This window comes from Pezoporus flaviventris, unplaced genomic scaffold (assembly GCF_033815535.1).
Source record: "Pezoporus flaviventris isolate CSIRO_AGI_PZ_B2104156 unplaced genomic scaffold, CSIRO_AGI_Pfla_v1 ptg000023l, whole genome shotgun sequence".
Classification (NCBI taxonomy): Eukaryota; Metazoa; Chordata; class Aves; order Psittaciformes; family Psittacidae; genus Pezoporus; species Pezoporus flaviventris.
Window position 1 is genome coordinate 3,370,612 of NW_026892571.1, and position 24,288 is coordinate 3,394,899.

Here is a 24,288-nt window from a genome sequence, read left to right on the forward strand (position 1 = left end):
GTCCTCCCTTCCTTTTGTCTTTGATCTGTCTGATCACTTCTAAGCCAGTATAAAACTCAGGCATTCACAGCATCCTGCAGGAAGGAGTTGCATAGCTGAACAAGACTAGCATAAAACCTCTCACTCTGCTTATTTGAATGCACACTGATTTTGTTCAGTGCTCTCAAATGCTTGTATGAGAAATGGTGAACAGCAGGTTTCTCATCTCCATGGTACTTCTGAGTTTATAGGTTCTGCCATGTCCTTCCTCAGGCATACAGTGTCCCCTGACTAAAGAACTCCATTAGATGTGTTTGGTTCTTTCTTTGTCACATTTATTTGCTTGTTTTCTTCTCTCTTAGTTCTTTTTTTTTTATGTGCTTATCTTATTGAGGTGGGAGACCAGACCACCACACAGAATCCAACACCAGGGATACCGTGTTCCTTTGACAGTAACCTATGGATATCCTGTGGTCCCTGAATCTTCTGCTAATGATACTAATTATTGCTTTTTCAGACGTTATGAACACTAAGATGTTGTGGGGGGGGGTGGACCTTATGCCTGTTAGACCTTTTCTCTGATTACTAATAGCTAGTTGACAGTTCGTCATTGCATCTGAACAGTCTGGGTTGGTTTTCCCTTGTGTTCACCTCTTTTGGCTGCCACGTTTGCTCCCACAGCGTTTGCCCTAGAAATAGTTTACCTTAAAACTTTGAAAAACTCTTACCTACGAAGCAGAGGGAAATGGATCACTTGTTTTCAAACTTGTCAATGGACTGAAACTGAATTATTTAAATGAACTTTATAAATATTTAGACATACAATTGGGTTTTGTTTTACAGTGGTACTGGGCTGGAAAATTAGACAAAGAGTTTAGTTGTAGAAGCATGCCTTAATCTTGCTGCGTTAATAAAGAGCATAAATAGGTGCTGCTTTTCAAGCCAGAGGGATAATGTTCACTCTCATCCTTTTGGAAGAAATAACTCCACAGTAATAAGCTTTGAATATGATTTTTATCATCAACCTGAGGAGCAAGATGGGCAGTGGCGTTTCTCCCTGCTCCCTGCCTCCCCAACCTCTGAGGAAAACCAAAACTGCACAGGATATCTTTGAGTTGGGAAAATGCAATGGCAGCTCCGAACTCATAATGTAAGTACAGGAACTCTTTCAGCTGCCAAGCTCAGGAGGAGAAGGCAATAATGCTTGTAAATGATTCGGGTTTGTCAAATAGAAAGTAAAATTGTGTTTGAAAGGATTGCTCTCTGCGGTTTCTCAGGAGTGCAAAGCAGTGTGCAGAGGGGAAAAAGAGATTACATTGTCTGAATTTTTCTATGGGGACCAAGAAACCTTTTGAATGAAGAAACAATTGTGTACTTGTGTTTTTAATGTATAACAGCCTATAAATAACATCCCATTGCACAGAATGTCATCCGCTGTGTTCATGTATGTGTGAATTTACTACTTCTAGTGTGTTCAGTGTTTAAATATGTTTTCATCAGTATGGTTGGAAGGGATTCCCAGAGATTATATTCACTTACCTGTATCCTCGCTTTTCTTTTTTTAGGGTATTCTTGAGAGCCATCAACAAATTTGCAGAGACAATGAACCAGAAATTTCTGGAGAATATGAATTTTGAAGTCCAAGTAAGTATTTAGTCTGTAAAGTAACTGTTCTGGTCTGTCAGAGCCCCTTCTGACACTTCATGTCAGTATCAAAATGAGTGTGGATTTGGGTGTGGATTTGTGCCAGGAAAGGAAAATCATACTTTGATTATTTCCGATAATGCACCCAAGCAGAGGAGTTTGTACTGAGATTCCCTCAGAGCTGGCAAGCAGAAAACCCTGTTCTCTTTTTTTCCTTTGCCAGCTGAGTGTTCAGAAAAGCAATCTTTGATGTCCTGCACGTAGCCTTTCCAATATCGCTTCTATGAATGTAGGGCAGAAAGAGCTTAACTTGATTTGATTATCCTACAGTACTTAGAATTTATTTTTTTAACTTGTAGTCCTCCCTTATAAGTCTATCTTCATCCATTTGTTTTTCCTGTTATTTTAGTAGTAATCATATCTGAAATAATTTAAATTAGGGCAGCTCTTTCAGTTTGCTCTGTATCAGTCTTCGTAACTTATCTATTTGGTCATGCATTTTACCATACGTTTGGCTTGCTTCAGATAAAAATGAAAATGTCTGTACTTTTCACATTCATTAAGTTGTTATTAAAATGTAAGTACAGTTTTAGAATCAGGATGTGTCACTAACTGCTACCTGATTATGGTGTGTGCTATAGATAGAAAACACAATGACATAGTATGAAAATTTACTGTTTCACTGTTTATGTTAACTGTGGTTAACAGGAAATGTTTTAAGTTAAAAAAAAAATACTCCTGATTGCAAAAATCTAATCTGTTCATTAGGTAATAACTTAGTGACCCTGCCATGAAGTTCAGAGAAGGCTTAGGGCTCTGCCTTCATTTCTTGGGTTTTATATTTTATCTTTAATCTTGCAACTTGCAATATGGTATAAGTGATCTACTGCATGTTAATGTTTAGGCTTATGCTAACAACTGTTTGGGTTCTGGTGTCTCCCTCCTTAACATAAACCATTTCAGTCACAAATAGCTGGAGCAGTCATGTCAGGTGTTACACAGGAAAAGTTGAAAAGACAATAGTAAAAAGAAAGGCAAAAAACATTCAGTTCATATTCAGCTACAGTGGCCTTCAAGCATGAAATGTAGAGCTGCTTCATTAAATAATCATTAAAATAATTTAAATCAATAAATATCATTATTGATCTATAGATCATATATGATCAAAAAAATCATAGAATCATAGAATAGTTTGGGTTGGAAAGGACCTTAAGATCATCCAGTTCCAACCCTCTGCCATGGGCAGGGACACCTCACACTAAACCATGTCACCAAAGCCTCTGTCCAACCTGGTCTTGAACACCACCAGGGATGGAGCATTCACAGCTTCCCTGGGCAACCCATTCCAGTGCCTCAGCACCCTCACAGTAAAGAACTTCTTCCTTATATCCAATCTAAACTTCCCCTGTTTAAGTTTTAACCCATCACCCCTTGTCCTGTCACTACAGTCCCTAATGAAGAGTCCCTCCCCAGCATCCCTATAGGCCCCCTTCAGATACTGGAAGGCTGCTATGAGGTCTCCACGCAGCCTTCTCTTCTTCAGGCTGAACAGCCCCAACTTTCTCAGCCTGTCTTCATACAGGAGGTGCTCCAGTCCCCTGATCATCCTCATGGCCTCCTCTGGACTTGTTCCAATAGTTCCATGTCCTTTTTATGTTGAGGACACCAGAACTGCACACAGTGCTCCAAGTGAGGCCTCAGGGGAGCCGAGTAGAGGGCCAGGATCACCTCCTTCGACCTGCTGGTCATGCTCCTTTTGATGCAATAAAAGTCAATAAATTGATGGAATAAATCAATAAATAATCATTAAAAGTTTTGTACCTTTGAAAGGTGTGACTTTACAAATGTATATGTAGAATGTTATTAAGATTTTTGAATCATAGGAAAAGATTCTGACAAACTTGAAGTTTCAGTTTACGAAGTATCCCTGCTGTAAACCCTCATATCCTTGGTATACTTATGATATAATCTCTCTTAGGCTGTATCAATTTATTAACACCCACTTTGTAAGCTATCATTTCTATAACACTTGATCATTTTTACTGCTCAATGTGTCAGTACCTTTTAAAAGCAAATAAAATAGGTCTGATGGACACGAGTACGTGTAGGCTACCAATACCTCCGACTGCTATAAACACTGTGTATCTGTCAACACCTGAAGGTGTACACTGCCTCTTCCAAATGTTACAGCAGCAGCCTAAACCTGCCACTGTTATTTCAGATGTCTCCTGTGGCAGTTCTGTGCATCCCCAAATGTTGTCAAGCAACCAGGGATGTTGTAGTTCAACACTGAACCTTGTGGTTCAGGGGAATGTATTAATGCATGCTCATTTATTCATGACTTGTCAAATACCTGGAGGCTTTGAGTAAGCTAAACAACAGTATAGGAAATAAGTAGTGCCATCAAAAGCATTGTCAGACCATTACAGTTTTCACAAGAGACTTATAGTACAAGTCAGGGAGATAGATTAATTTCCTTCCATGAATAAAAGCAATGAAACCTTTCTCACAGTACCCTAAATATACCCATTAAGAAAGCTGATACTGGACTAAAGGTCTGAATAATGCAGAGCATCTTGTCTAATTTCCTTAATTAAAAATGAACATTTGATTTCCCACTCATATGTATGTATTCAGATCAATGATAGCTGGAGCTTTTAATGGTTTAAAGGTTCTTTTATTGTCTTTTTAGATTTTAATTTTTTGAAAAAATTATAAATCAGTGTCTTGCAACTACTCAGGCTATGAAAACTTGATTATAGAGAAGCACTAAAGCCTAAACGTGTTATTAATCGGCACGAGGAACTTGAGAGGCCCCTTAGTGCACCCTCTTCCTTTCTGAGGATCAACTTTATTTCTAACAATAATTTTGCATAACTATGCTAGACATACCTTTCATGGTAAGAGTAGTCTGTGTCGTCCCTAAACACTTCATTGTCCTTAAAGTTACAAAATTGTCTTTAAATGCTTTGAAGTATTGAGGCACAATGGACAGGAACAAAGAGTGGGAAGTGACTACAGTAGAGCTAGTAAGTAATTGTATACGGAGTTTCTATGAAACAAATGGAATTTCATTGAAAAACCAAAGCAAAACACAAGAAGTGTCTATTTGAGGGTCAGTGGTGCAACACGCAGCAGCCTTCATGCAGTCTAGTCTCCTGTTGATTTCTGGTTTCAAAGACAAAGGGATGAGTGAAGTTCCAATCGCTCCTGAGCACATGCAACAAGAATGAGGTCTCAAGAATCTGGAAGCTAAACCAGGGACAACTATTGTATTATTCCTGATTAAGGGTAATTTAACTACAAAAATGGAATATATTAGGATAGGGAAAATAGAGATGTGTTTCTCTAAGTAAGTTGCACCTTTAAGTTCTTTGTAAACGAATGAATGACTTATGCTGTTTGTAGGATGGTGTTTTCAAATCTGATTATTAACAAATAGTTGAAGAAAAGTCTGAAGTAAAATATTTTAAAAAAGGGATTTAAAGCACAGTCAAGTAGATCCAAGGATTTGTCACTTGGCTGAATGCTTACACGACAATATATATAGCAGACAAACACACTAAACAAGTAGACTGTGAAGCAACCAAGCAACAAAAAAATGCGGTTTTAAATCAAGACAAAAATCAATGAAGAAATTTTTGCTACTCTTTTGGAGCTTGTTAAATGGAGGTAAAAAAGGTTCCTGGCCAAAACTGTGCTCAGAGAACACTCAAGAGCTCATCACTGCAGCACTGGAAGTAAACTGCAGATTGAAGATTCAGTTCCCAGAAATCTGAACTTTCAGTAGAAATTATTGGAATAGGTAAAAAACTTCAACATTTATCAGTTTATATTCTATTCATGTCTCTGTATTTGAAATAGGTTATTGACTTGCATTTATGTTAGACATAAACACAGGTGTATTGAAATATGTATTGAAGCAGATTATCTAGAGAGGCTGGGAGATGCTTCTCGCTTAAAAGATTCTAAAGAATGGATGCAACAGAGACCTGTCTGAGGAAGGTTAGCAGACCTTGCCTTGGGCTGTGGAGCTGGAATAGCTGACCTCCCAGGTTTCCTTCCACGTACGCCTTCTGCGTACATGACTAGGAAAAGTTCACTCAAATGTAAATTGTGTCATTGAATGTTTGCAACTATGGAAAGCTGAATAGTTTAAGAATCTTTATTCAGAATGAGCAAATTGAGATAGTGGAAGGAGATATATTGATGGTGTACAAGGAAAATGCTAAAAGTAAGTTAGGGAAGCAGGTCTGGGGTTAGGCTTTTCTCTGAAGACTAAGAACAATATATGCCTTAATGGTGTTGAGTTTTATCTTTGACTTCTTCATGGCATTTGGTCTCAATAAAATATTTTACCTGTGTTGCTCATATTTTCTCTTTCCCCTCTACTTTTTTCCATTTGCTCTCAGTAATATACTATAGTATACTGTTACACTAGATTTAAATGCTATAGATATTTATTTAGCATTTATAGTAATACTCATAAAGAGTCTCTTAACTGATTGCAGCACTGCCTTCTCAGCCAGGCAGGATCCTCCCTGCTTGCCACATACTGGTGCTCATGAGCCAGGATCCTGTTAGGTAGTTGTAGAGGATCTGTGTTGTGGGTTGGCTTTGGTGTCTGGGGGTTCTGCAGGAGCTGTGGTAGGATGCTGAAGGGTAGAACTGGCTTTTTGTTACCAGATCCTACTAGTAAAGACAATTTCGGGAAATAAAGCTATTGCAGGTATTTCAGCTGTGTTCAACACATGGATTTGAACGAGATGCAATCTTTGCGGGCTTTTGCTGGTTTGTGTTTTTCCTTTTTTGCTGTTCTATATCAGGTATCAGCTTTGTAAGGATTTGCCGGTTTCAGATGCAGAGGTCAGATACTTGTCCAGATCCTTGCCTTGCTGCTGGGCTTTTACAGGGTAGTGGAACAGACACACCAGAATAATGTGCAAATTCCTGATTTAGGATGAGTTGAGATGGATTCTTCAGAAGAGTCTTAACAAACAAACAAAAATATGAATGGTAGAATATACTTCGGAAAAAATGCTCCCTGAAAGTGAGCATTTCTTGGTTTCTTGAGTTGAATTGTAACCAAACCTTTGTGCAGTTCTGTACTTAGGCAATATACGCATTCATAGTATTTTCTATGAGTGTCAGAGAAGTATACTTCATATGTGATTGGTAGGAAAATCCCTGGACTTTACAGTATAATTCTCTTTTATCTTTTGTGGGAATTGTCTCATCTTGTTCAATCAAAAATGCTAATGTTGCTTGACTGAAAGCTTCTGTGTTTCAAGCCCTACCCCCCTGGTGTTACATAAGTGACAATAAGCAGGGTGTGATGTGGCTTCCTTAAGCAGTCTCAATACCTTTGTCAGAAAGACAAAGTGCCTTTGTACACCCTTTTCTATGTTATACCGAGGACCATCCAGCTAGTTGATTTGCCATGTATTCAATTCACAAGGATTTTAAAGGAAGCAAATACTGGAGGGGAGTTCAATTTTGAAGACAAATATTATCTCTCCATATGGATACAGAGTTGTAGGTATGAAATAAAAAAGCAAGCTCAAATGTGAATTAACTTTTTCTTTGTTGTTATATAGAAATAATTAAATGACCTTTCTATTTTTGAGATATCTTAACTGTCAACAGTTTCCCTATTTTTATGCATTCAGAACAAGGAGGTTTTATTTCTTCTTTTTGTGCCTTCAGAAATCAGTTTTTCAACGTGAAAGTTGTGGGATTTTATTTTAATTTTATTTAGTTTGAATGAACTCTAAGCCATCTTCCATCAACAGAAAGACAAAGATAACAGTGTTTAATGGTTCGCTTGAAAGTTTCAGTTACATTTTCTAGTGTGCATGTTTACCTTTGTAGAATCTACAGTGACCTTGGATGACATTGCTTTGTTTTTTGCTGGTATCTGTGTCCTTAGCAAGCTGTTGTCTTTGTCATGAGGAGCAGGGCGTTTTCACTCTGTTGTTATTGTCAGCTCCTCGCCCCATCAGTGTTGGGGTTCAAAGTCCTGCTCTGTGTAGGAAGCGTCCCCATGCAGTGACCGCGCAGTGGAGCACTCTCATGCAGTCAGCACCGTTCCTGCACTTAATGCCGCTGCACTTATTGAAATGAGGGTTTTGTGCAATGTTCTCTTTATGTTTCTGACAGGAGGTGGCAGCTTCTGACATATTAGAGACAGGGAAGAGTGAACAAACAGGACCTGTTTTGTTGTGGTCAGGCACAGCTATCGTAGGGTTTCTGCTGTGGAAGATACAGTGCTCTTGATTCCTGTTCCTACCCTTCTCTTCTGTTACTGCTGTTTTTACAGGGCATTAGAAAGAATTACATTTTTAAGTCTGTAATGTTACAGCAATTATAATTTAATACTAATAATCTATATTCCCGCCACAGAATTTTGTTATAAAAGGCATAGACCCCATCCATTATAACATCATTCTGATTTAAAAGAAAATGTTTCTTTTTCAGGTTTAGAAATGGTAGATGCCTGGAGTAGAAACTATTTGCAAGTATTTTTCTGAAGTTGTATCATTAAGTAAGGAGCATCTGCCAAAACCAAATAGAGAATGAGATTATGACAACAAATCTTTGAAGATGAAACCCAAAACGGACTTCTGTTGGTTTATATAATGTGATGTGTTTCTTCAGAGCTTCTGTAAACTTATTTTCATTAACCTGAAAATTTTCTACCTTTGTTCATCCCTTTTGACGTACATAACCAATGCAAAGGAATTTTGGCAGAGGTCCCACAGGATTCTCAATTCTTTACTCCAGGATGCTTAATACTCTCTTCCACCTCACAGCAAACACTAAACCTGTCATGAACCAAGCTGCAGAACATGGGAATAAACACTAAATATTGTGCTTGTAACTTACAGAGTTTAGGATTGAGTTGTAACTCTGAAAATTATATTTGTTAAGACTCAAACAGAAAGCAGAGCTTGCTTTGCTGAAGTTATAATGGCTGTCGGTTGGTGAGTTATTCTGAATGCTTGTCTTCACATTGTGCTTATCCCTCTGTTTAGCAGCGTCCGCTTTTTTACTGTGATGCCATAAAAGACAATGCAGAATAATTTTCATGAGCGATGAAATGCAATGTTAGGACTGTGTGATGCAGCCTGTGTGCCGCCTGTGTGACTAAAGTTTAGTCTTTGAGGCTGATTCAATGAACCGATTTCTTTAAAACAAGTTACTGTTCATTTGTTTAAAGTTTGTATTCAAAGGCTCACAAAAATAGTAAAAAATAGATACTTCCTTTAAATTCTTTAGTTTTAAGTGATGAAGAAATGTATTCCAGTGTGTGAAAGAGAACATTACTGACGCAAAATCATCACATATTGAGAATGTCATATATCCCGAAATCAATAGATCATTTCTTATAAATGCTATTCAAAGATTCTAAGTGTTATTTCAGGCTGATCTACCTCAATAGCTTTGTAACTACCAGCAATTCTGCATACAGGCCAAATGTTTAAGTGTCATTTATCTACAAAATCCATGTAAAGAACCCAGTATCTGTCTGAAAAGTTCTGTCTGCTGCTCTCAAGGGGCTGAACTTGATTTTACCACAATATTTAAAGAGAAAAAAAAAAACAACCCCAAACTGAAACTATCATCTAGTCTGTTTTATAAAAGACCAGAGTACCTTTAGGGTCTGCAGTAATTTGTCAGCACTTCAACAGTCTCCAAGGACTTCAAGTTTCTCCTACATTATCAAAAAGAGTTGAGCATAGAGGTATGTAGAGAAAGCAGGGGCTAAAGGCTAGGCAGTCATGCCATAAAGGCTTTCTTCCAGAGGGGTGTCTGAAGAGGAGGCAGCAGGGCTAACCTGGGGTAGTTATCCTGAAAATCATGCAGATCTCCTCTTCTTTGCACAATGGACAGGAATTACTAAACTAACTCCGCGTGTCCCAGTGGAGCAGCTGTCACATTTTCTAGGGGGAAGGCACCCTTTGCTTTCTTGGGAAAAACAATCCCACAGTTGAGAGATCCTTTTCTCCTAAGTTCCCTTAGACCTGTATAGAGGGGAATAGATCTGAGGCCCTCAGCACGCATGGCTGCACCGTGCTCAGGCAATGTAGTTGCCATGTTCTGCCTGTGCTGCTGCTGTCACCTGCTGCATCTCAGCATGGGCTTGCAGTGAACAGCTGATACCTAATGACAGAGACGGGTCCCTTCTCAGCTCGCATTCTGTCTCCAGCACTCTGTCCCCAGCTGACAGCTCAGCACTGGGGTTCATGTTCAAGAAACAAGCAAAGTGCAGGTGTCACACAAACCAGAGCATGAGAGCTCTGGTCCTCTCACTGTGCTACATCACTTCAGCCCTGCTGCATGCTGGATAACTACATATTCACATGCAGACCAGCTTGGAATGTTATTGCAGGCCTGAGAAAACGGAACACGTCTTATATGCGTAGTTTTTGCATTTAAAAAATCTGTTTATTTCAGCGTTTGCCAATTCCTACTTTTATGAGACTGTTTTGCCTCCTGGGATTTAAAGTTAGTTTTGGTGCTTAAAAGCTTGCAAGTCCATAATTTGGATATGCTATCAAAATGTAAAGGATCGTCTTTGTTTTTCAGCCATCACAGGGTATTATGAGGATGAAAGAAACCATATTTTCTATATACAGATATTGAGTCCTTAGGATGTGTCTCTGGCAAAAGTGTCATTGAACTTGGAGCTCTTAGGTGACTAAACAGACTACTAGCTGTAGCAATAGGTTTCATTTTTCTCCCCATAGTCTAGAATGATTTGAGAAATTTTCCATTTTCCTGCTATAATTGACATATGCAAAGAACATTCCCTACGTGTCAATAAGTGTGGCTTCTCAAGGGACTGAGGGCTCTAAACTGATCAAATTCATCTTTTAAAATGTTTGATGGAGGGGGGAACAGGCCTTCAAGGGCATAAATAACACTTTTCCTGGGGGAAAAAGGGCTCTGAATTAGTATGTACTATTAATATACTGTCAAAAACTAGATATGAGCATAATTTAAATGTTTGAATTAAGGGGGGAAATAGCTGCTCATACTGAAATGTAGTTTTTAATAAGGCTGGCTTGGGTGCATTCAGAGCATCTTTGAATGGTGCGCTATACACCAGTCACTGGTGTCTCCAGTGCTGTGCCACTTGCAGCTGGCTGGCAGCAGTGGGGTGACTGCTCTCTGGACTCAAATCACTTATGGATGGGCACAGCCCTCCTTAGGGCTTTTACATGAGCAAGTCTGACTGGGAAAGCTTTAGTTGGGCCTCAAAGAGAAAACTGAATTATAGGCAGGATCTTCACATTGTAGAGCATGTTTGAGAATCTTACCTACTATAGGAAATGTCTGCATGTGTGCGTGTTGGTATCTATTTTTCGTGGTTATTTGTGCCCATGTTTCCCAGGTTATAAAGGACAGAGGTCACTTGTGGTTTAGATGAAACATTTCTAGGCTAAGCGAGGACTCCCAAACTGGGGTAATAATGTTATGTTTTGTTTCTCTCCTTTCAGTTACCACTGAATGCATTTGCCATTGTCTTCCTACCATCTCACTGATACCTTCCATGCATATTTTTAGATGCCACTATGTTTTTAAGTGTCTAACGTCACTGCTGACTGCTTAGAAGATTCTGAAAATAGTCTTTACTTCCTTAAATTTGTGTTTCCTAGTGAAGTGTCTTTTTTTTCCCTCTCCATCTCTAGCATATAAAAGAAGTACCTCATTTTGTTTGTCTGGAGTACAAGTGATTTGCTTCAGAAATGCAGGGTTTTGCACTGGAAATACAAGGGTTTGCCTTTTATTTCAAGTACATGCCTCACTATTAGTGCTATTAGTAGTTATTTAGGGATGTGTTTTGTCCTTGTTTCATGTAGAGAGCTCTTAGCAAAATATGTTGGAGCTGCACAGAAATGGTTGTTGGATTAGATTCCAAAGAGAAGCCCTTTGAAGTAGTTCTGAAATACAGTGTGATTATATTGGATGCCTTTAGCTCCATGTTGTTAAGATTCACTGGCACGTAATGTATTTCACTAGGCCTGCTATGGTTCATGGCTTAATGTCATTAGCTAATGAATCTCCTGTGAATCTTTTTTTTAGCAATATTTATTCAGCTGCTGTGTTATTAAGAGCAAATCTGTAGTAGTGGCCATTAAAATGCATATTTCCTGCTTTCTTGCTTGCTTTCCAGCTAATTGCATAATACCGATGATGTACATCTTTGCATAATATAACAATCTCATATTGCTTGCATCATTTGGTTCCATAAATTATTCAGCATTATGCATAGTTTAATATGATTCCTGCTTTTCTCAAAACTATTATAATTTCCTTATATTCAATTTACAGCTGTGGAACAACTACTTTCATTTGGCTGTGGCTTTTATTACCCAAGATTCACTACAGCTAGAAAACTTTTCCCATGCAAAGTACAGCAAAATCCAGACCAAGTAAGCAAAACTGATACTTTAGCTTATGTCTTCATTTTTTTAGTAAAATTAGGATAATTATAATGCCTTTTTTTTTTTTTTTTTTTTCTCTAGATATGGAGATATGAGATGTTTAATTGGCTTTGCTATCCGGGACATGTGGTACAAACTTGGTGAGTAGCAAATGGGCTTGATTCAACCGAATCCACAGCATATTGCTTTTCTCACTGACAACTATCTGACATGAAGGGCTTCTGTTAATAGTTCTGCTATTTGAACTTACATATGTTTTCATTGCTGTGATTAAGCTTGGGACTGACATGAGATACAGTCTGACTACTGCTCATTGCTTATTCCTAAGAGAACACACAACCTGCTCTCAGATTTCTGAGATGGCTGGAATCAGAAGATTTCAGAAACATTATTTAGCTGAAATAGAGACCAAATAAATTTTCCCCAAGAAGGCTCATTCTGAATCTACAGTTCCAGGAATTACTTGGCTCAGATTTGCAATCTGCTGCATTAAAATGCCAAAATGTTTTTACATGTGCTGTACAGTCTTGTTCTGCTACTGCTCCTTTGACAGTTGATGGTGAAGGGAACAGCAACGGGTTGTTATATGAATATATGTAAGATAGAGGTTCTTTGAAACATACAATGAAGACAGTTATGATGATACTTTAAAATGCAAGCCAAATGTGTAACTTTTTGCAAACTTCTCATATTAGGACATGTGAAAATTCTTTATAACCTCTGTAAACATTCTAGCTTCCCAGGTGCTTGCCTGGGGATTTGAAATTATCTCATCACCTTGCACATGCTGCTTCTGGTGATATATCCCCCTTCCAGTCTTTCCTTTCTTCTTTTTTCTTTTAGTATTTCTTATTCAAAAATAAGTTTTAATGCATTGCTGTGCTGTGCTGTATCAAAAAGATGTAGTCAAGATTTTAAAGGCTGTGATAATTTTGGTGATTAATTGGTGAACTCTCCAACCTGTTTTGAGCACAGTCATTAATTCCCTCATTTAGCACCACTGTCCTCCTCGCTACTGGTAGGTGTACGTTTCAACTTAATTGTTTTCAAATGAATTGTGGAACCATTCAAATGAATCCTGAACCATTAACATCTGTTTCTTAAAATAAACGTTCATGTTTTCATTTTACAACAAAGTACAACAAATCCTGCAGACGCACTCTTCCTCTTGTGTGTATCTGAAATTTGCTGTTTGCATCCTCCTCAGGCTGGATCTGAGGGTCCAGAATAAAACCAGCAAACACAATGGTTTTATACAAATTTAAGGGCCTTTAACAGTTCCATCTAGCAGAATGGTGAAGACCAAAAATTGTTTTCTAATATCCACATGCATTATTAATTTATTTGAATAATATTGTCTTACATTCCTAATGGGAAAAGTGAGACATACAGATTGAGAAATGTTTCTAACTAATAGGCAGTAATTCTCACTTAAGACTAAATGCCCCTTCTATTTATTTTCTATAATTTTCAGGCTTCTTCTGTAGCTTTAACGAAAAGGAATCTGCATTCTGACGAGCTGTGGAGCATCTTTATAAATCACAGTTGAGGGGTACATGTACAGTAGGACTGAAGCAGGCAAATGCATGTCAGAGAATCTCATACTGTGACCTTCAGAGGGCCTTTCAAATTAAGAAGTGCCCTGTTTTCTGGGGCAGATTGTCTTCCTCTGCACATTTCAGTCACGGTGTGGTTTGAGATGTTACTCTTGATTCCGGCAGTGGAAACAGCAGTTGCTGATGGCTGGATAGTCTTCAGAAAGCCTTTTTATATTTTTAGATGTTTTTATGTGTTTGTTTATTTGAGGCTCTGTGCTAAGTTCTTTTGGGTTTAAGTGTAGGATTAGCTTCTGGGCCAAGCAATAGCACTGCTGTTGCTTAGCTCAAAGTTTGTCTTTTCTACTCGTATCAGAGGATTGTCTGGTAAAGTAAAGATTCTGGAGGTGAATGGATCGTGATGTAATACATGAATTTCTGTAGCTGTTAAGAATTGCAGACCTGAAGGGTCTAATACATGTAGGCATTGCAAGCTATTCAGTCTCTGTAAGATTCTTTTAAACCTTATTGATGTTACTGATTTAACAAGGATTAATAGTGATTTTGGTCAACATGAGTGGAATTGAAACTGATGTTGCATAAACAAAGTCATAGTTCACTTGTGCTTAGAATTACATGAGTGTGGCACCCATGTGAGAGTAAAATCGCAATACTTTTCAGTTACGGAGCAAAAGACCAGACATGTTTATAACAGCATTTTTATCTTCTTACATGTGGTAGGCAGTATTGGCACTCTTACACAGGGCAGGGGATTTTGCTGGTGGTTTGCTCCACATACCAAATGTTTTTCTTTCCCAGCAAACAAGGAGCATTTGAAGAATATCTTGGACCTGGTTGAGTTGTTTGCAGGTTTGGATGTCTTTTGGCAGCTGATAACAGCTGTGCTGCAAGATGATTTGGTGTGGGTTTAAGGGATAGTGTTTCTGTTGTTGCTTGCAATGTTTGTTGCTCTGGTTGGTTTGAGATATTGGTTGCCAAGTTTGATGCTATTCAGAAATAAAAACAAGTAATGTTTTTCCCTTTCATAAGCCAGCAATGCTACACCATGAGATATTATCCTGTGGTGCTCTCCTACTGATGGAATTTGGGGTATTCTTAGGGTGTTTTATTATTTTCTACTTTGTGTTTTTAAAAGGCAATACCAAAAGCTGAAAACCAGACATGGTCACAGGAAATGCCAACTGAGTGGCATACACTTTTGCACTCAATTCTAGTGTCTTAGGCTGAGGCTGTAGCCATTAAACATGCTTTCAGCTTCTGACAGGGAATAGGGATGAGTGACTAAGTTGTAAGACTTTACCAACACAGGTGGTTTAAACCATTGCTTTAAATGATTGCATGTCCCAAATGTATTCTTAAAAGAGATGTTTTGTTTTTTTTCTTTCCTCTCAAATACCCAATCTGTGTTTCTGTTTCAGGCCACAATAAAATTTGCTTTATTCCGGGGATGGTTGGCCCCATCTTGGAAATGACCCTAATTCCGGAAGTTGAACTACAAAAAGCCACGATCCCAATTTTCTTTGACATGATGCTGTGTGAATATCAAAGGACAGGAGAATTCAAGAAGGTAATTAAAAATACTCTATGAGAAAGGAAATCGGTTCAAATGCTATGCAGTCAGTTTATTTCTGGGAAATGTGTTGTGTAGGCTTTTGTGCTCACAGAAATTAAAATCCAAACTATTAAGAACAAAGGAATAGCTCTTGTGCAAGCGACTGTAGGCTCTCCAGGGTGATTTAGTTGGACTTAAATATGACAATGACAGCAATGAGGTGCTGGAATGGGGGCCCAGAGAGGTTGAAGGATTTTCATCCAATTCTTTATGCAGAGTATCTGACAGAAAGAATACTTAATTCTGTATTCCCAGATTTCTAAGGAAACTCTAGCTTTTCTAAATATTTATTGTAAGAAAAATAACCACTGTGAAGAACTGACATGCCTAAAATATGTTCTACAGTCATTTGGAAAAGGAAAATGATTTTAAATTTACAAGTATTAAAGGTTTTTGATTGATAGTGGCATGGTGGGCTAGGATGGTTGGGAGAGTGATCTGAATCTCCTGCCACTGCTTGCTGTGTCTACCTGGGCAGTTTCTCTCCTAGCTGACTTTTGTGTTTCAGTGAGAATAAGGCCTCACTTTATTCTGTGTTGGCACACTGCCTCTCACAGTGAATTTCAAATTGGAGATTCAGGCTTTGTAGTTACACAAATAATGAATTCAGAACAACCTGTGTAACAGTAAGTGGCAAATGAGAAGTCATAATTTTAGACATTCATCGGGAAGTAAATATAGGTCTCTCACTTACATGTCCAGCTATGTTTAATGCTTATAATCACATGGGGCATTTCTGTGTCAACCACGTGTGAAACAGGCAAGCAGATGGTATTTCCATTTTGGTCTGTATTCCACAGGGCAAAGCTTCTGCTTCAAGGCCAAGCTTAAAAGCCACATTGCTTCTGTGCATCTGTTCCCTCAGTGTCCTAGTAGTCCTGTATTTGGCTTCTTAAAAATGTTTTCCTGCTCTTGGCTCATATTTTGTCTCTTGGGAGAGATGCACAGATCTGTACAGAGCAGAAATCCTGAACGCTCATCAGTCATAGTGACTGATTAACAGGAACAGCAGCTTAGGAGCCTGGAAGATGCCAGGCACTTGTGTCACCCTTAAACCACTTCTTATGCTAATATGGGTAAGTTTCAGGTGCTATTTTTTCAGCGCTGTGGGACACGGAGGCTGGTTTTTTTTGCAGGTTAAAAACGAGGTAATTTTTATCAGATGGCAGTAAAACTATTTCATAATTGAGCAGCTGAGTCTCACTGGTTTCTAATGATCTGCTTTAGGATTTGCAGTCATTTACTGTTAAGAATTGCAGATTTTATCCTCTCCTATGGATCAGGTAATTAAGATACATTTCTTAAACTTGGATCTGTAAGTTTGGCAGTTCTGGTGAGTATTTAAGAATATCTATTTTAAAGGAAAGGCACATTAAGTTTTATGACTTAATATTCTTACCATGTTAATTAGAAAGGGCAAAGAATGAATATGAGTGGAAAATTATTTGATGCAGGAACATTTAAAGTGTACCTTTTGCCAGTGGCCAATTTTCACTAACACATTGGTAGTGAGCATTATAAAGGATATTGTCTTCAAGCTTTAGTATGAAATTTTGAGCATGTTATTTCAAGACTGCCTTAGGCATTCAAGAGCCCAGGTTGACATTCAATTAAGACATCATTTTGCTGAACTTTAAACATAAATAATTCATTTCTAATCTAATCTTCTCTAATGAGATAGGGGAAACAAGCGCAAATGGAGCCATCTTTACTAGTTGAGGCTGTACCAGCACTTGAACTAGAGCTTGACTGGTGCCTGCCAGGTGATTTGATAAACCTTCCCCAAAAGATTGATTTCCACACCCTGGTATGGTCCTGTGCCAGGACACGTGTGTGGCAGGGCTCCCTTCTGCTGGACACATGTGTCGGTGCTAGCTCACGAGGCTGTGTCCTGCTTTATGCACACAATAGATGTGCACTAAGGGTGTAAAGTTATTTCAATTTATCCAGCAGGGGTTTTATTTTATATAGCTCTTTCTAGGAAATCAACTAATCCCAGAGAAAACACAATTCCACCTCTGCCTATCTCAAGAATGACATATTATTCTTAAAGTTGGTGTAATAGGATATACACATAGGTGTATAAAGGGAACATAATTGCCTTTGTGTTGGGCACATGTTGAAGGAATCCCCTCCTGAAATGTTGATAACCCATCTTTCTTTGCAAGATCAGCTTGTGCATTTTAGTAAGACTTCCTAATGCAAGGCACATCATGAAGCAGCCTCATGCTATTTGTTCTACCTGATCATGTGAGGCCAGAAACTGAAAAAAGACTTACTTAAAAAAGAAAACAAAATTTAAAAAATGGCTCTTTGCAATGCAAATGAAAATATGATTTAAAAAACATTGATCCGAGTTATGTTATGGATTTAAATTGGTTTAAGAAAGAGTAATTCATCTGTGTTTATATTCTTGTTCAAATAAGTCCTTCTGTTTGTGCTTGGTATTTTCAATTTAGTCTCTCCCACTGGCTCCACCAGTTGCTGAAGCCATCTGGGGAGGTTGGTGGCTTTCCACTGTCAATGGATTGTGCCAGAAAATAGTGCTGCCTGATGGTATGCTCTTGGGCTCGCAGACTTACTGGTAGAGGATAGACATTTATTCTTAGTGAATCTGAAGGAGCCCTTTGTCTTCCTGAGCTAACAGCTGTCAAAGTTTACCAAAGGAGTGAATAAAGGTATTCTCAGCAAGCTCCTCTGCTGCATGTGATCTTTAATTGCTGTAAGCACTCATTTTTCTTCCTTGAAATTTTATTATGTATAAAGATTTCAGAAGGATGTGAGATCAATCCGTTAGCAGACACCAGGTTTGTATGGCTTGGTGCTTTGGACAGATCCATGTAGAGAAAGATGGTATGTTTTGTAGTTTGGTATTAAAGTGTGTTCAGAGATGTGGAGAATTCTGGGATCTATTAGATAGGTAAGCAGGTGTTTTAAAGGCAGATTTTTGCCAATAACAATTAGGCACACTCTGTTTAAGTGAGAGGAGAAATACCCTTTCCAGAGCTTAATTTTAGCACAGACACATTAAAACTTTTGTCCTGGTTTCAGCTCTAACAGGGTTTCTTTTTTCTTTTTCTTAGTAGCTGGTGCAGTGCTGTGTTTTGGCTTTAGTCTGAGAACAATGCTGATAACACACTGATGGTTTAGTTGTTGCCCAGTAGCACTTACCCTGATCAAGGACTTTTCAGTCTCTCATGCTCTGACAGTGAGGAGCGGCACAAGAAACCATGAGGAAGCAGAGACAGGGCACCTGACCTGAACTAGCCAAAAGGGGTATTCCACACCACAGCACGTCATGGCCAGTATATAACCTGGGGGCAGTTACCCAGAAGGCCCAGATTGCTGCTTGGCTGAGTATTGGTCAGGGGGTGGTGAGCAATTGTATTGGGCATCACTGCTGGTTACTATTTTGGGGTTTTTTACCCTTTTAGTTTTATATCCTCTCCCCTTGTTATTTCCCTTAACATTATTATTTGTGGTAGAAGTAGTAGTTTTGTATTATACTTTAGTTACTGGATTGGCCTTATCTCAGCTCTTGGGGTTTACATTCTTTCCATTCTCCTCCCCATCCCACCCAGGGATGAGCGAGTGGCTGCTGGTGCTGAGTTACTGGCTGGGTTTAAACCACCACAACTTTATTCTATATTTCTGCCAGCTATTTTATCTGTTTTGGTTCAAGCAACTGGCTTTGCTGCAGTTTGTTGAGAAACTGCAGGAAAGATGCTTAGGAAGAGGTTTTTAGTCCTGATCCAGCGTCTGTGAAATGATTGCCTCTTAGTGAAGTAATCAATTCTCTACCTGCTGAATAAGTGCTAGGAAGGATTTAAGAGGTGGATGGTTTTTAACTGGCGCTTGACTTGCACTATATTCACAGATTTATGTCTTACCACAGTAAGTCCACAGAAAAACCTCTAGAAAATTACTAGATTAGGTGGTTTTGCTTAATATTGCCTTGTCCTGAAACTGCCATGTGACTATATTACCCACTTAACATATATGGACTAAAACACATCGTATTTACACATAGAAATTAATTCTGAGTCCTCTAAATTTCTTTTGCACCCTGAAGCAGCCAGGGTAATTTTATTCCCCCCCTTGTTTCTCTATATGTCAATTATAGCACTTTATTCTCTGGTATTGGTATAGTATGTACTGTTCCACTGTCAATCTTTAATTTGTATTGAAATTACAGAGAAAGAACTAATATTAGAGCAGCAAAACCTGCAAGTAACAGGACAAAGAATTGTTCTGGATCACAGAGTCCTGGTGCTCCTAACAAACCAAGATTTTTTGTAGCCTCTAAGGAAAAAATAAAGTTCCCTCTTATTTGACACTCTTGTAGAAAATAAAAGCAAGAAATGGCACCAATGTAGTAGTCTTTTCCTTCTACTCAAATCAGAAAAAGGGATTTCTGTTTCTACTAAACAATTTCTAGTTTTCTCAGAGAAAACATTATGGGAAGTATTTTGCAATGGAGACTCTGAGATCTGAAGTCATTAAGTATTTCGAGGAGCAGTATAGAGCCTATTCAGTGTGCCCAGAGATGAAACATGTGCTGCAAGCTTCTGTTGGAATACTGGACTAATGCTGCTGAGTTCTGGAGTTCTGTTCTGCTGTTAATGTTTCTCATGTGCATACTGTAGAGGTTTGCAAATTCATATTCAGCAATGACTTTTTATATGCAGGCATCTCAGTGATAATTAACAGCACTGTATGTTCTTCATCCAGGCAGCAGACTATTTTAACCATTCTACGTCCTTTTAAACCAGTGCTATTCATGTTTTCATGAACATTGCTTTCCTACTCAGTCATCTTCAAATGTGCTGATGATCTTTAAGGTCCCTTCCAACCCAATCTGTGATATTTCACACCTCTTGAAAATACTATCATAAAATCATTTTGTATTGGGGAGGGGGGAGAGGGGGAACCCAACACAAAACCTTTCAAATACCTTTTGTATTTCTGTTACAAGTCTGATGCTGAATATCAACTATTTGAGGACATTTTTCAAACACACAAATCAATCCTTTTAGGTGCTTAGAAAATGGGGACACCCCAAACAAACCCTATGTATGTATACCCTCAGGTTATTTTATTAATTTGCCCTAAGAAACAGGTATCTGGAGACAGTCAGGTGGGCATTATTCAACTGGAATGCATTCAAGCATTTAACCCTTCACAGTATCACAGTATCACAGTATCACAGTATGTTAGAGATTGGAAGGGACCTCGAAAGATCATCTAGTCCAATCCCCCTGCCGGAGCAGGAACACCTAGATAATGTTACACAGGAATGTGTCCAGGCGGGTTTTGAATGTCTCCAGGGAAGGAGACTCCACAACCTCCCCGGGCAGCCTGTTCCAGTGTTCCGTCACCCTCACTGAGAAGAAGTTTCTTCTCAAGTTTAAGTGGAACCTCTTGTGTTCCAGTTTGTACCCATTACCCCTTGTCCTATCATTGTTTGCCACTGAGTAAAGCCTGGCTCCATCCTCGTGCCACTCCCCCTTTATATATTTATAGACACTTATAAGGTCACCCCTCAGTCTCCTCTTCTCCAAACTATAGAGACCCAGCTCCCTCAGTCTTTCCTCATAAGGGAGATGTTCCACTCCCCTAATCATCTTTGTTGCCCTGCGCTGGACTCTCTCCAGCAGCTCCCTGTCCTTCTTGAACTGAGGGGCCCAGAACTGGACACAATACTCCAGATGCGGTCTCACCAGGGCAGAGTAGAGGGGAAGGAGGACCTCTCTCGACCTACTAACCACCGCCCTTCTAATACACCCCAGGATGCCATTGGCCTTCTTAGCCACAAGGGCACAGTGTTGGCTCATGGTCATCCTGTCGTCCACTAGGACCCCCAGGTCCCTCTCCCCTACACTGCTCTCTAACAGGTCGTTCCCCAACCTATACTGGAACCTGGGGTTGTTCCTGCCCAGATGCAGGACTCTACACTTTCCCTTGTTATATTTCATCAAGTTATTCCCTGCCCAACTCTCCAGCCTGTCCAGGTCTCGCTGGATGGCAGCACAGCCTTCTGGTGTGTCAGCCACTCCTCCCAGCTTAGTGTCATCAGCAAACTTGCTGATAGTACACTCAATTCCCTCATCTAAATCATTGATGAATATATTAAATAATACCGGTCCCAGTACTGACCCTTGAGGCACTCCACTAGTTACAGGCCTCCAACTAGACTCAGCCCCATAGACTACAACTCTCTGGCTTCTCTCCTTCAGCCAGTTCGCAGTCCACCTCACTACCTGATCATCCAGTCCACACTTCCTCATTTTAGCCGTGAGGATGCTGTGGGAGACTGTGTCAAATGCTTTGCTGAGGTCAAGGTAGACCACATCCACCACTCTGCCATCATCCATCCACCGTGTTATTTCCTCATAAAAGGCTAAGAGATTGGTCAAACATGATTTCCCCCTGGTGAAGCCATGTTGACTGCCCCTCATAACCTTCTTATCCTTGATATGCCTTAAGATGGTACCAAGGATAAGGTGTTCCATCACTTTCCCAGGGATGGAGGTGAGGCTGACCGGTCTGTAGTTACCCGGGTCCTCCTTCTTGCCCTTTTTGAAGACTGGAGTGCCCAGTCCTCAGGCACCTCTCCCGTTTCCCAAGACTTGGTAAAGATGATGGAGAGTGGTCTAGCAATGACTTCCGCCAGTTCCCTCAGCACCCGCGGGTGCATCCCATCTGGACCCATGGATTTATGGATGTCCAGATTGCTCAACTGGTCTCTAACCCATTCCTCATTGACTAAGGCAAACCGCTCCGTCGACCTGACTTCATCTAAGGTCTCAGGGGTACAGGGCTCTTCAGGACTGCCCGCAGCAGAGTAGACAGAGACAAAGAAGGCATTCAGTAACTCTGCCATCTCTGTATCTTCTGTTACCAGGGCACCCATCCCGTTCATCAGTGGGCCTACATTGCCTCTGGTGTTAGTTTTGTCTGCCATGTATTTGAAAAAGCTCTTTTTGCTGTCCTTGACCCTTCTTGCCAGGTTTAATTTTAAGGATGCCTTAGTCCTCCTAGCTGCCTTCCTACATCCTCTAGCAGCAGCCTTATATTCCTCCCAAGTGTCCAGCCCCTCCTTCCATGACCTGTAAACTCTCCTCTTCACCCTTGGGAGCATGTGATAGAACAAACAATCCTCAGATATTCTATTGATGCCATCTTGAAATGTGTTTGACCTCTGGGTATCTCCTCTATGTTTCTTTCTTTCTTAGTTTGAAAATGAAATCATTCTGAAGTTGGACCATGAGGTGGAAGGAGGACGAGGAGATGAGCACTACATGCAGCTGTTTGAGTCCATGTAAGCAGTGCATCAGAACAAATGCCTTTGGGATGTGGTTTTATCTTATTGTGTTCACTTCTCAAGCTGGTAACCTCACTTAAAAATAACATAGAATCTTAACATCTGTTTTCATGAAGGGATGGAAATAACATATTGTTTGAGTAAACCTGGTTTGGATTGTGGTTCTCTCATTTGAACTATTTTTCTAGTAGCTTTTCAGTATTCTGTGTTCCAGTTAAATTATGAAGAAATTATATCTAACCTGCATTTCTCTATCCAACTTTCAAAGAAAAACAATCAAATATTCACTTTTTTAGTCTTTCCCATTTATTTTTCTTTATAACCTTTCATGGTTTTATTTCACAGTAGTAAGAAGTTATTTTAGAATGTCTTCCTTGCTTTTCTCAATGTGTAGCTTGGACTCCAAGGGGTTATTCTCTGAATTTACATAAGGCAACTGGAATGAGAATATTGCAAAATGTGGCAGTTTACTCATAACATTTCTATTTCTCTGTTTCTAACAATCCCAGAGCCTGATAGAACATCTCCTCCTCTTGGCTGCCCACATTCAGGTTTATTCTCAGAGGTGCTCGCTGTGCCTGTGGCAGGCTGTGTGTGGGATGTACTGGGTAGTGTCGGAATCCTCATGCCTGCCTCTGAGACTGTGTCCCTAGCTCTGGGCCTTGGACTGTAACAGTGAGGAAGCACATTGCTCCTCCTGTGCCTTCTGTAGCGCTGATAACCTAATAGTTATTGAGTACAGCTACCTGACAAAATCAATACAGGCCTTGTGACATGTAGCACGTATGTTTTTTACTTTCTCCAAGTCTGTTACCTTGTATGTATTGTACTTTTGTGTAAGGGGTAGCAAGCCTGGCAAAGTCACATTCCTCACCAGGTGAAGCATCAAATCCTTGTGTATTTAGCAGTGGAAAAAAAAATCTACTTTCAGAGAAAAGATAATTTTGTAAAAAATACTGAACTCTACGATCAAAGTATAATGTGTAAATGATATCTTCTGCAAATAACACGTGATTATGTTCTGATTAAATAGTAACTTTTAAAAGAAACATCATTTAAATCAAACATAATTTAAATGTTTGCTACTTTAGTTTCATTTCTGGCCTATAAGGAGGCAGATAAAATGTAGAGACAGATCTGAAAAAGGTAGAAGTACTGACACTTTTAAGCAATATGAAACTGTTCTTTGAAACTGCAACACTGGCAAGGATGGGGTAAGTTTTAAAGATGTTTCTCTCATTTCCTGACGTTCAGTGACTATGTGAACTGGGAGCAATGAACTAATGTTTCCATTTTGAATGTGGCTTGGCTTCAAGTGTTATGATAGCTAAGAGGTGATGCAGGTGTTCAGAGCAGATAGTGGTGTGACCAAAACCAGGTCTGTGAGTGCGTCACCACTGCAAAGCCTAAACTGTGATGCCTGCCTGAGCTGTCACTACAATCACTCATCTCTGAATGTGCAGATTCAGCTGACACAGGGACATTGACTGCACTGCTAAACTTCCCTTGCTGTTAGTAAGCTTTTTTCCAGCTATCCGTACCAAATCTTCCTTGCCTCAGTTTAAGCCAGTTATTTCTTGTTCTACCCACAGGGGACACAAAGAATCATTTTTTCAATTTGTCTTTGTAGCAGCTTTAAACAAATTTGAAAGCTGCTGTTCAGTTTCCTTCAGCCTTCTCTTTATGGTAAACAGCCCCAGTACTTCAGTTTACCATATGGAA

General features: G+C 39.5%; 1 protein-coding gene across 3 annotated transcripts in view; it reads left to right on the plus strand.

Moving 5' to 3' along the window:
- The window catches only part of DOCK2 (dedicator of cytokinesis 2), a 168,386-nt gene that overhangs the window by 113,567 nt on the left and 30,531 nt on the right, over nt 1–24,288 (plus strand). For all 3 annotated transcript variants that reach the window (XM_061456407.1, XM_061456404.1, XM_061456405.1), the window contains exons 30-34: nt 1,545–1,623; nt 11,962–12,062; nt 12,156–12,214; nt 15,049–15,197; nt 22,478–22,563. In XM_061456407.1, the coding sequence (XP_061312391.1) occupies nt 1,545–1,623; nt 11,962–12,062; nt 12,156–12,214; nt 15,049–15,197; nt 22,478–22,563 (474 nt within the window). The remainder of the gene's footprint in view (nt 1–1,544; nt 1,624–11,961; nt 12,063–12,155; nt 12,215–15,048; nt 15,198–22,477; nt 22,564–24,288) is intronic.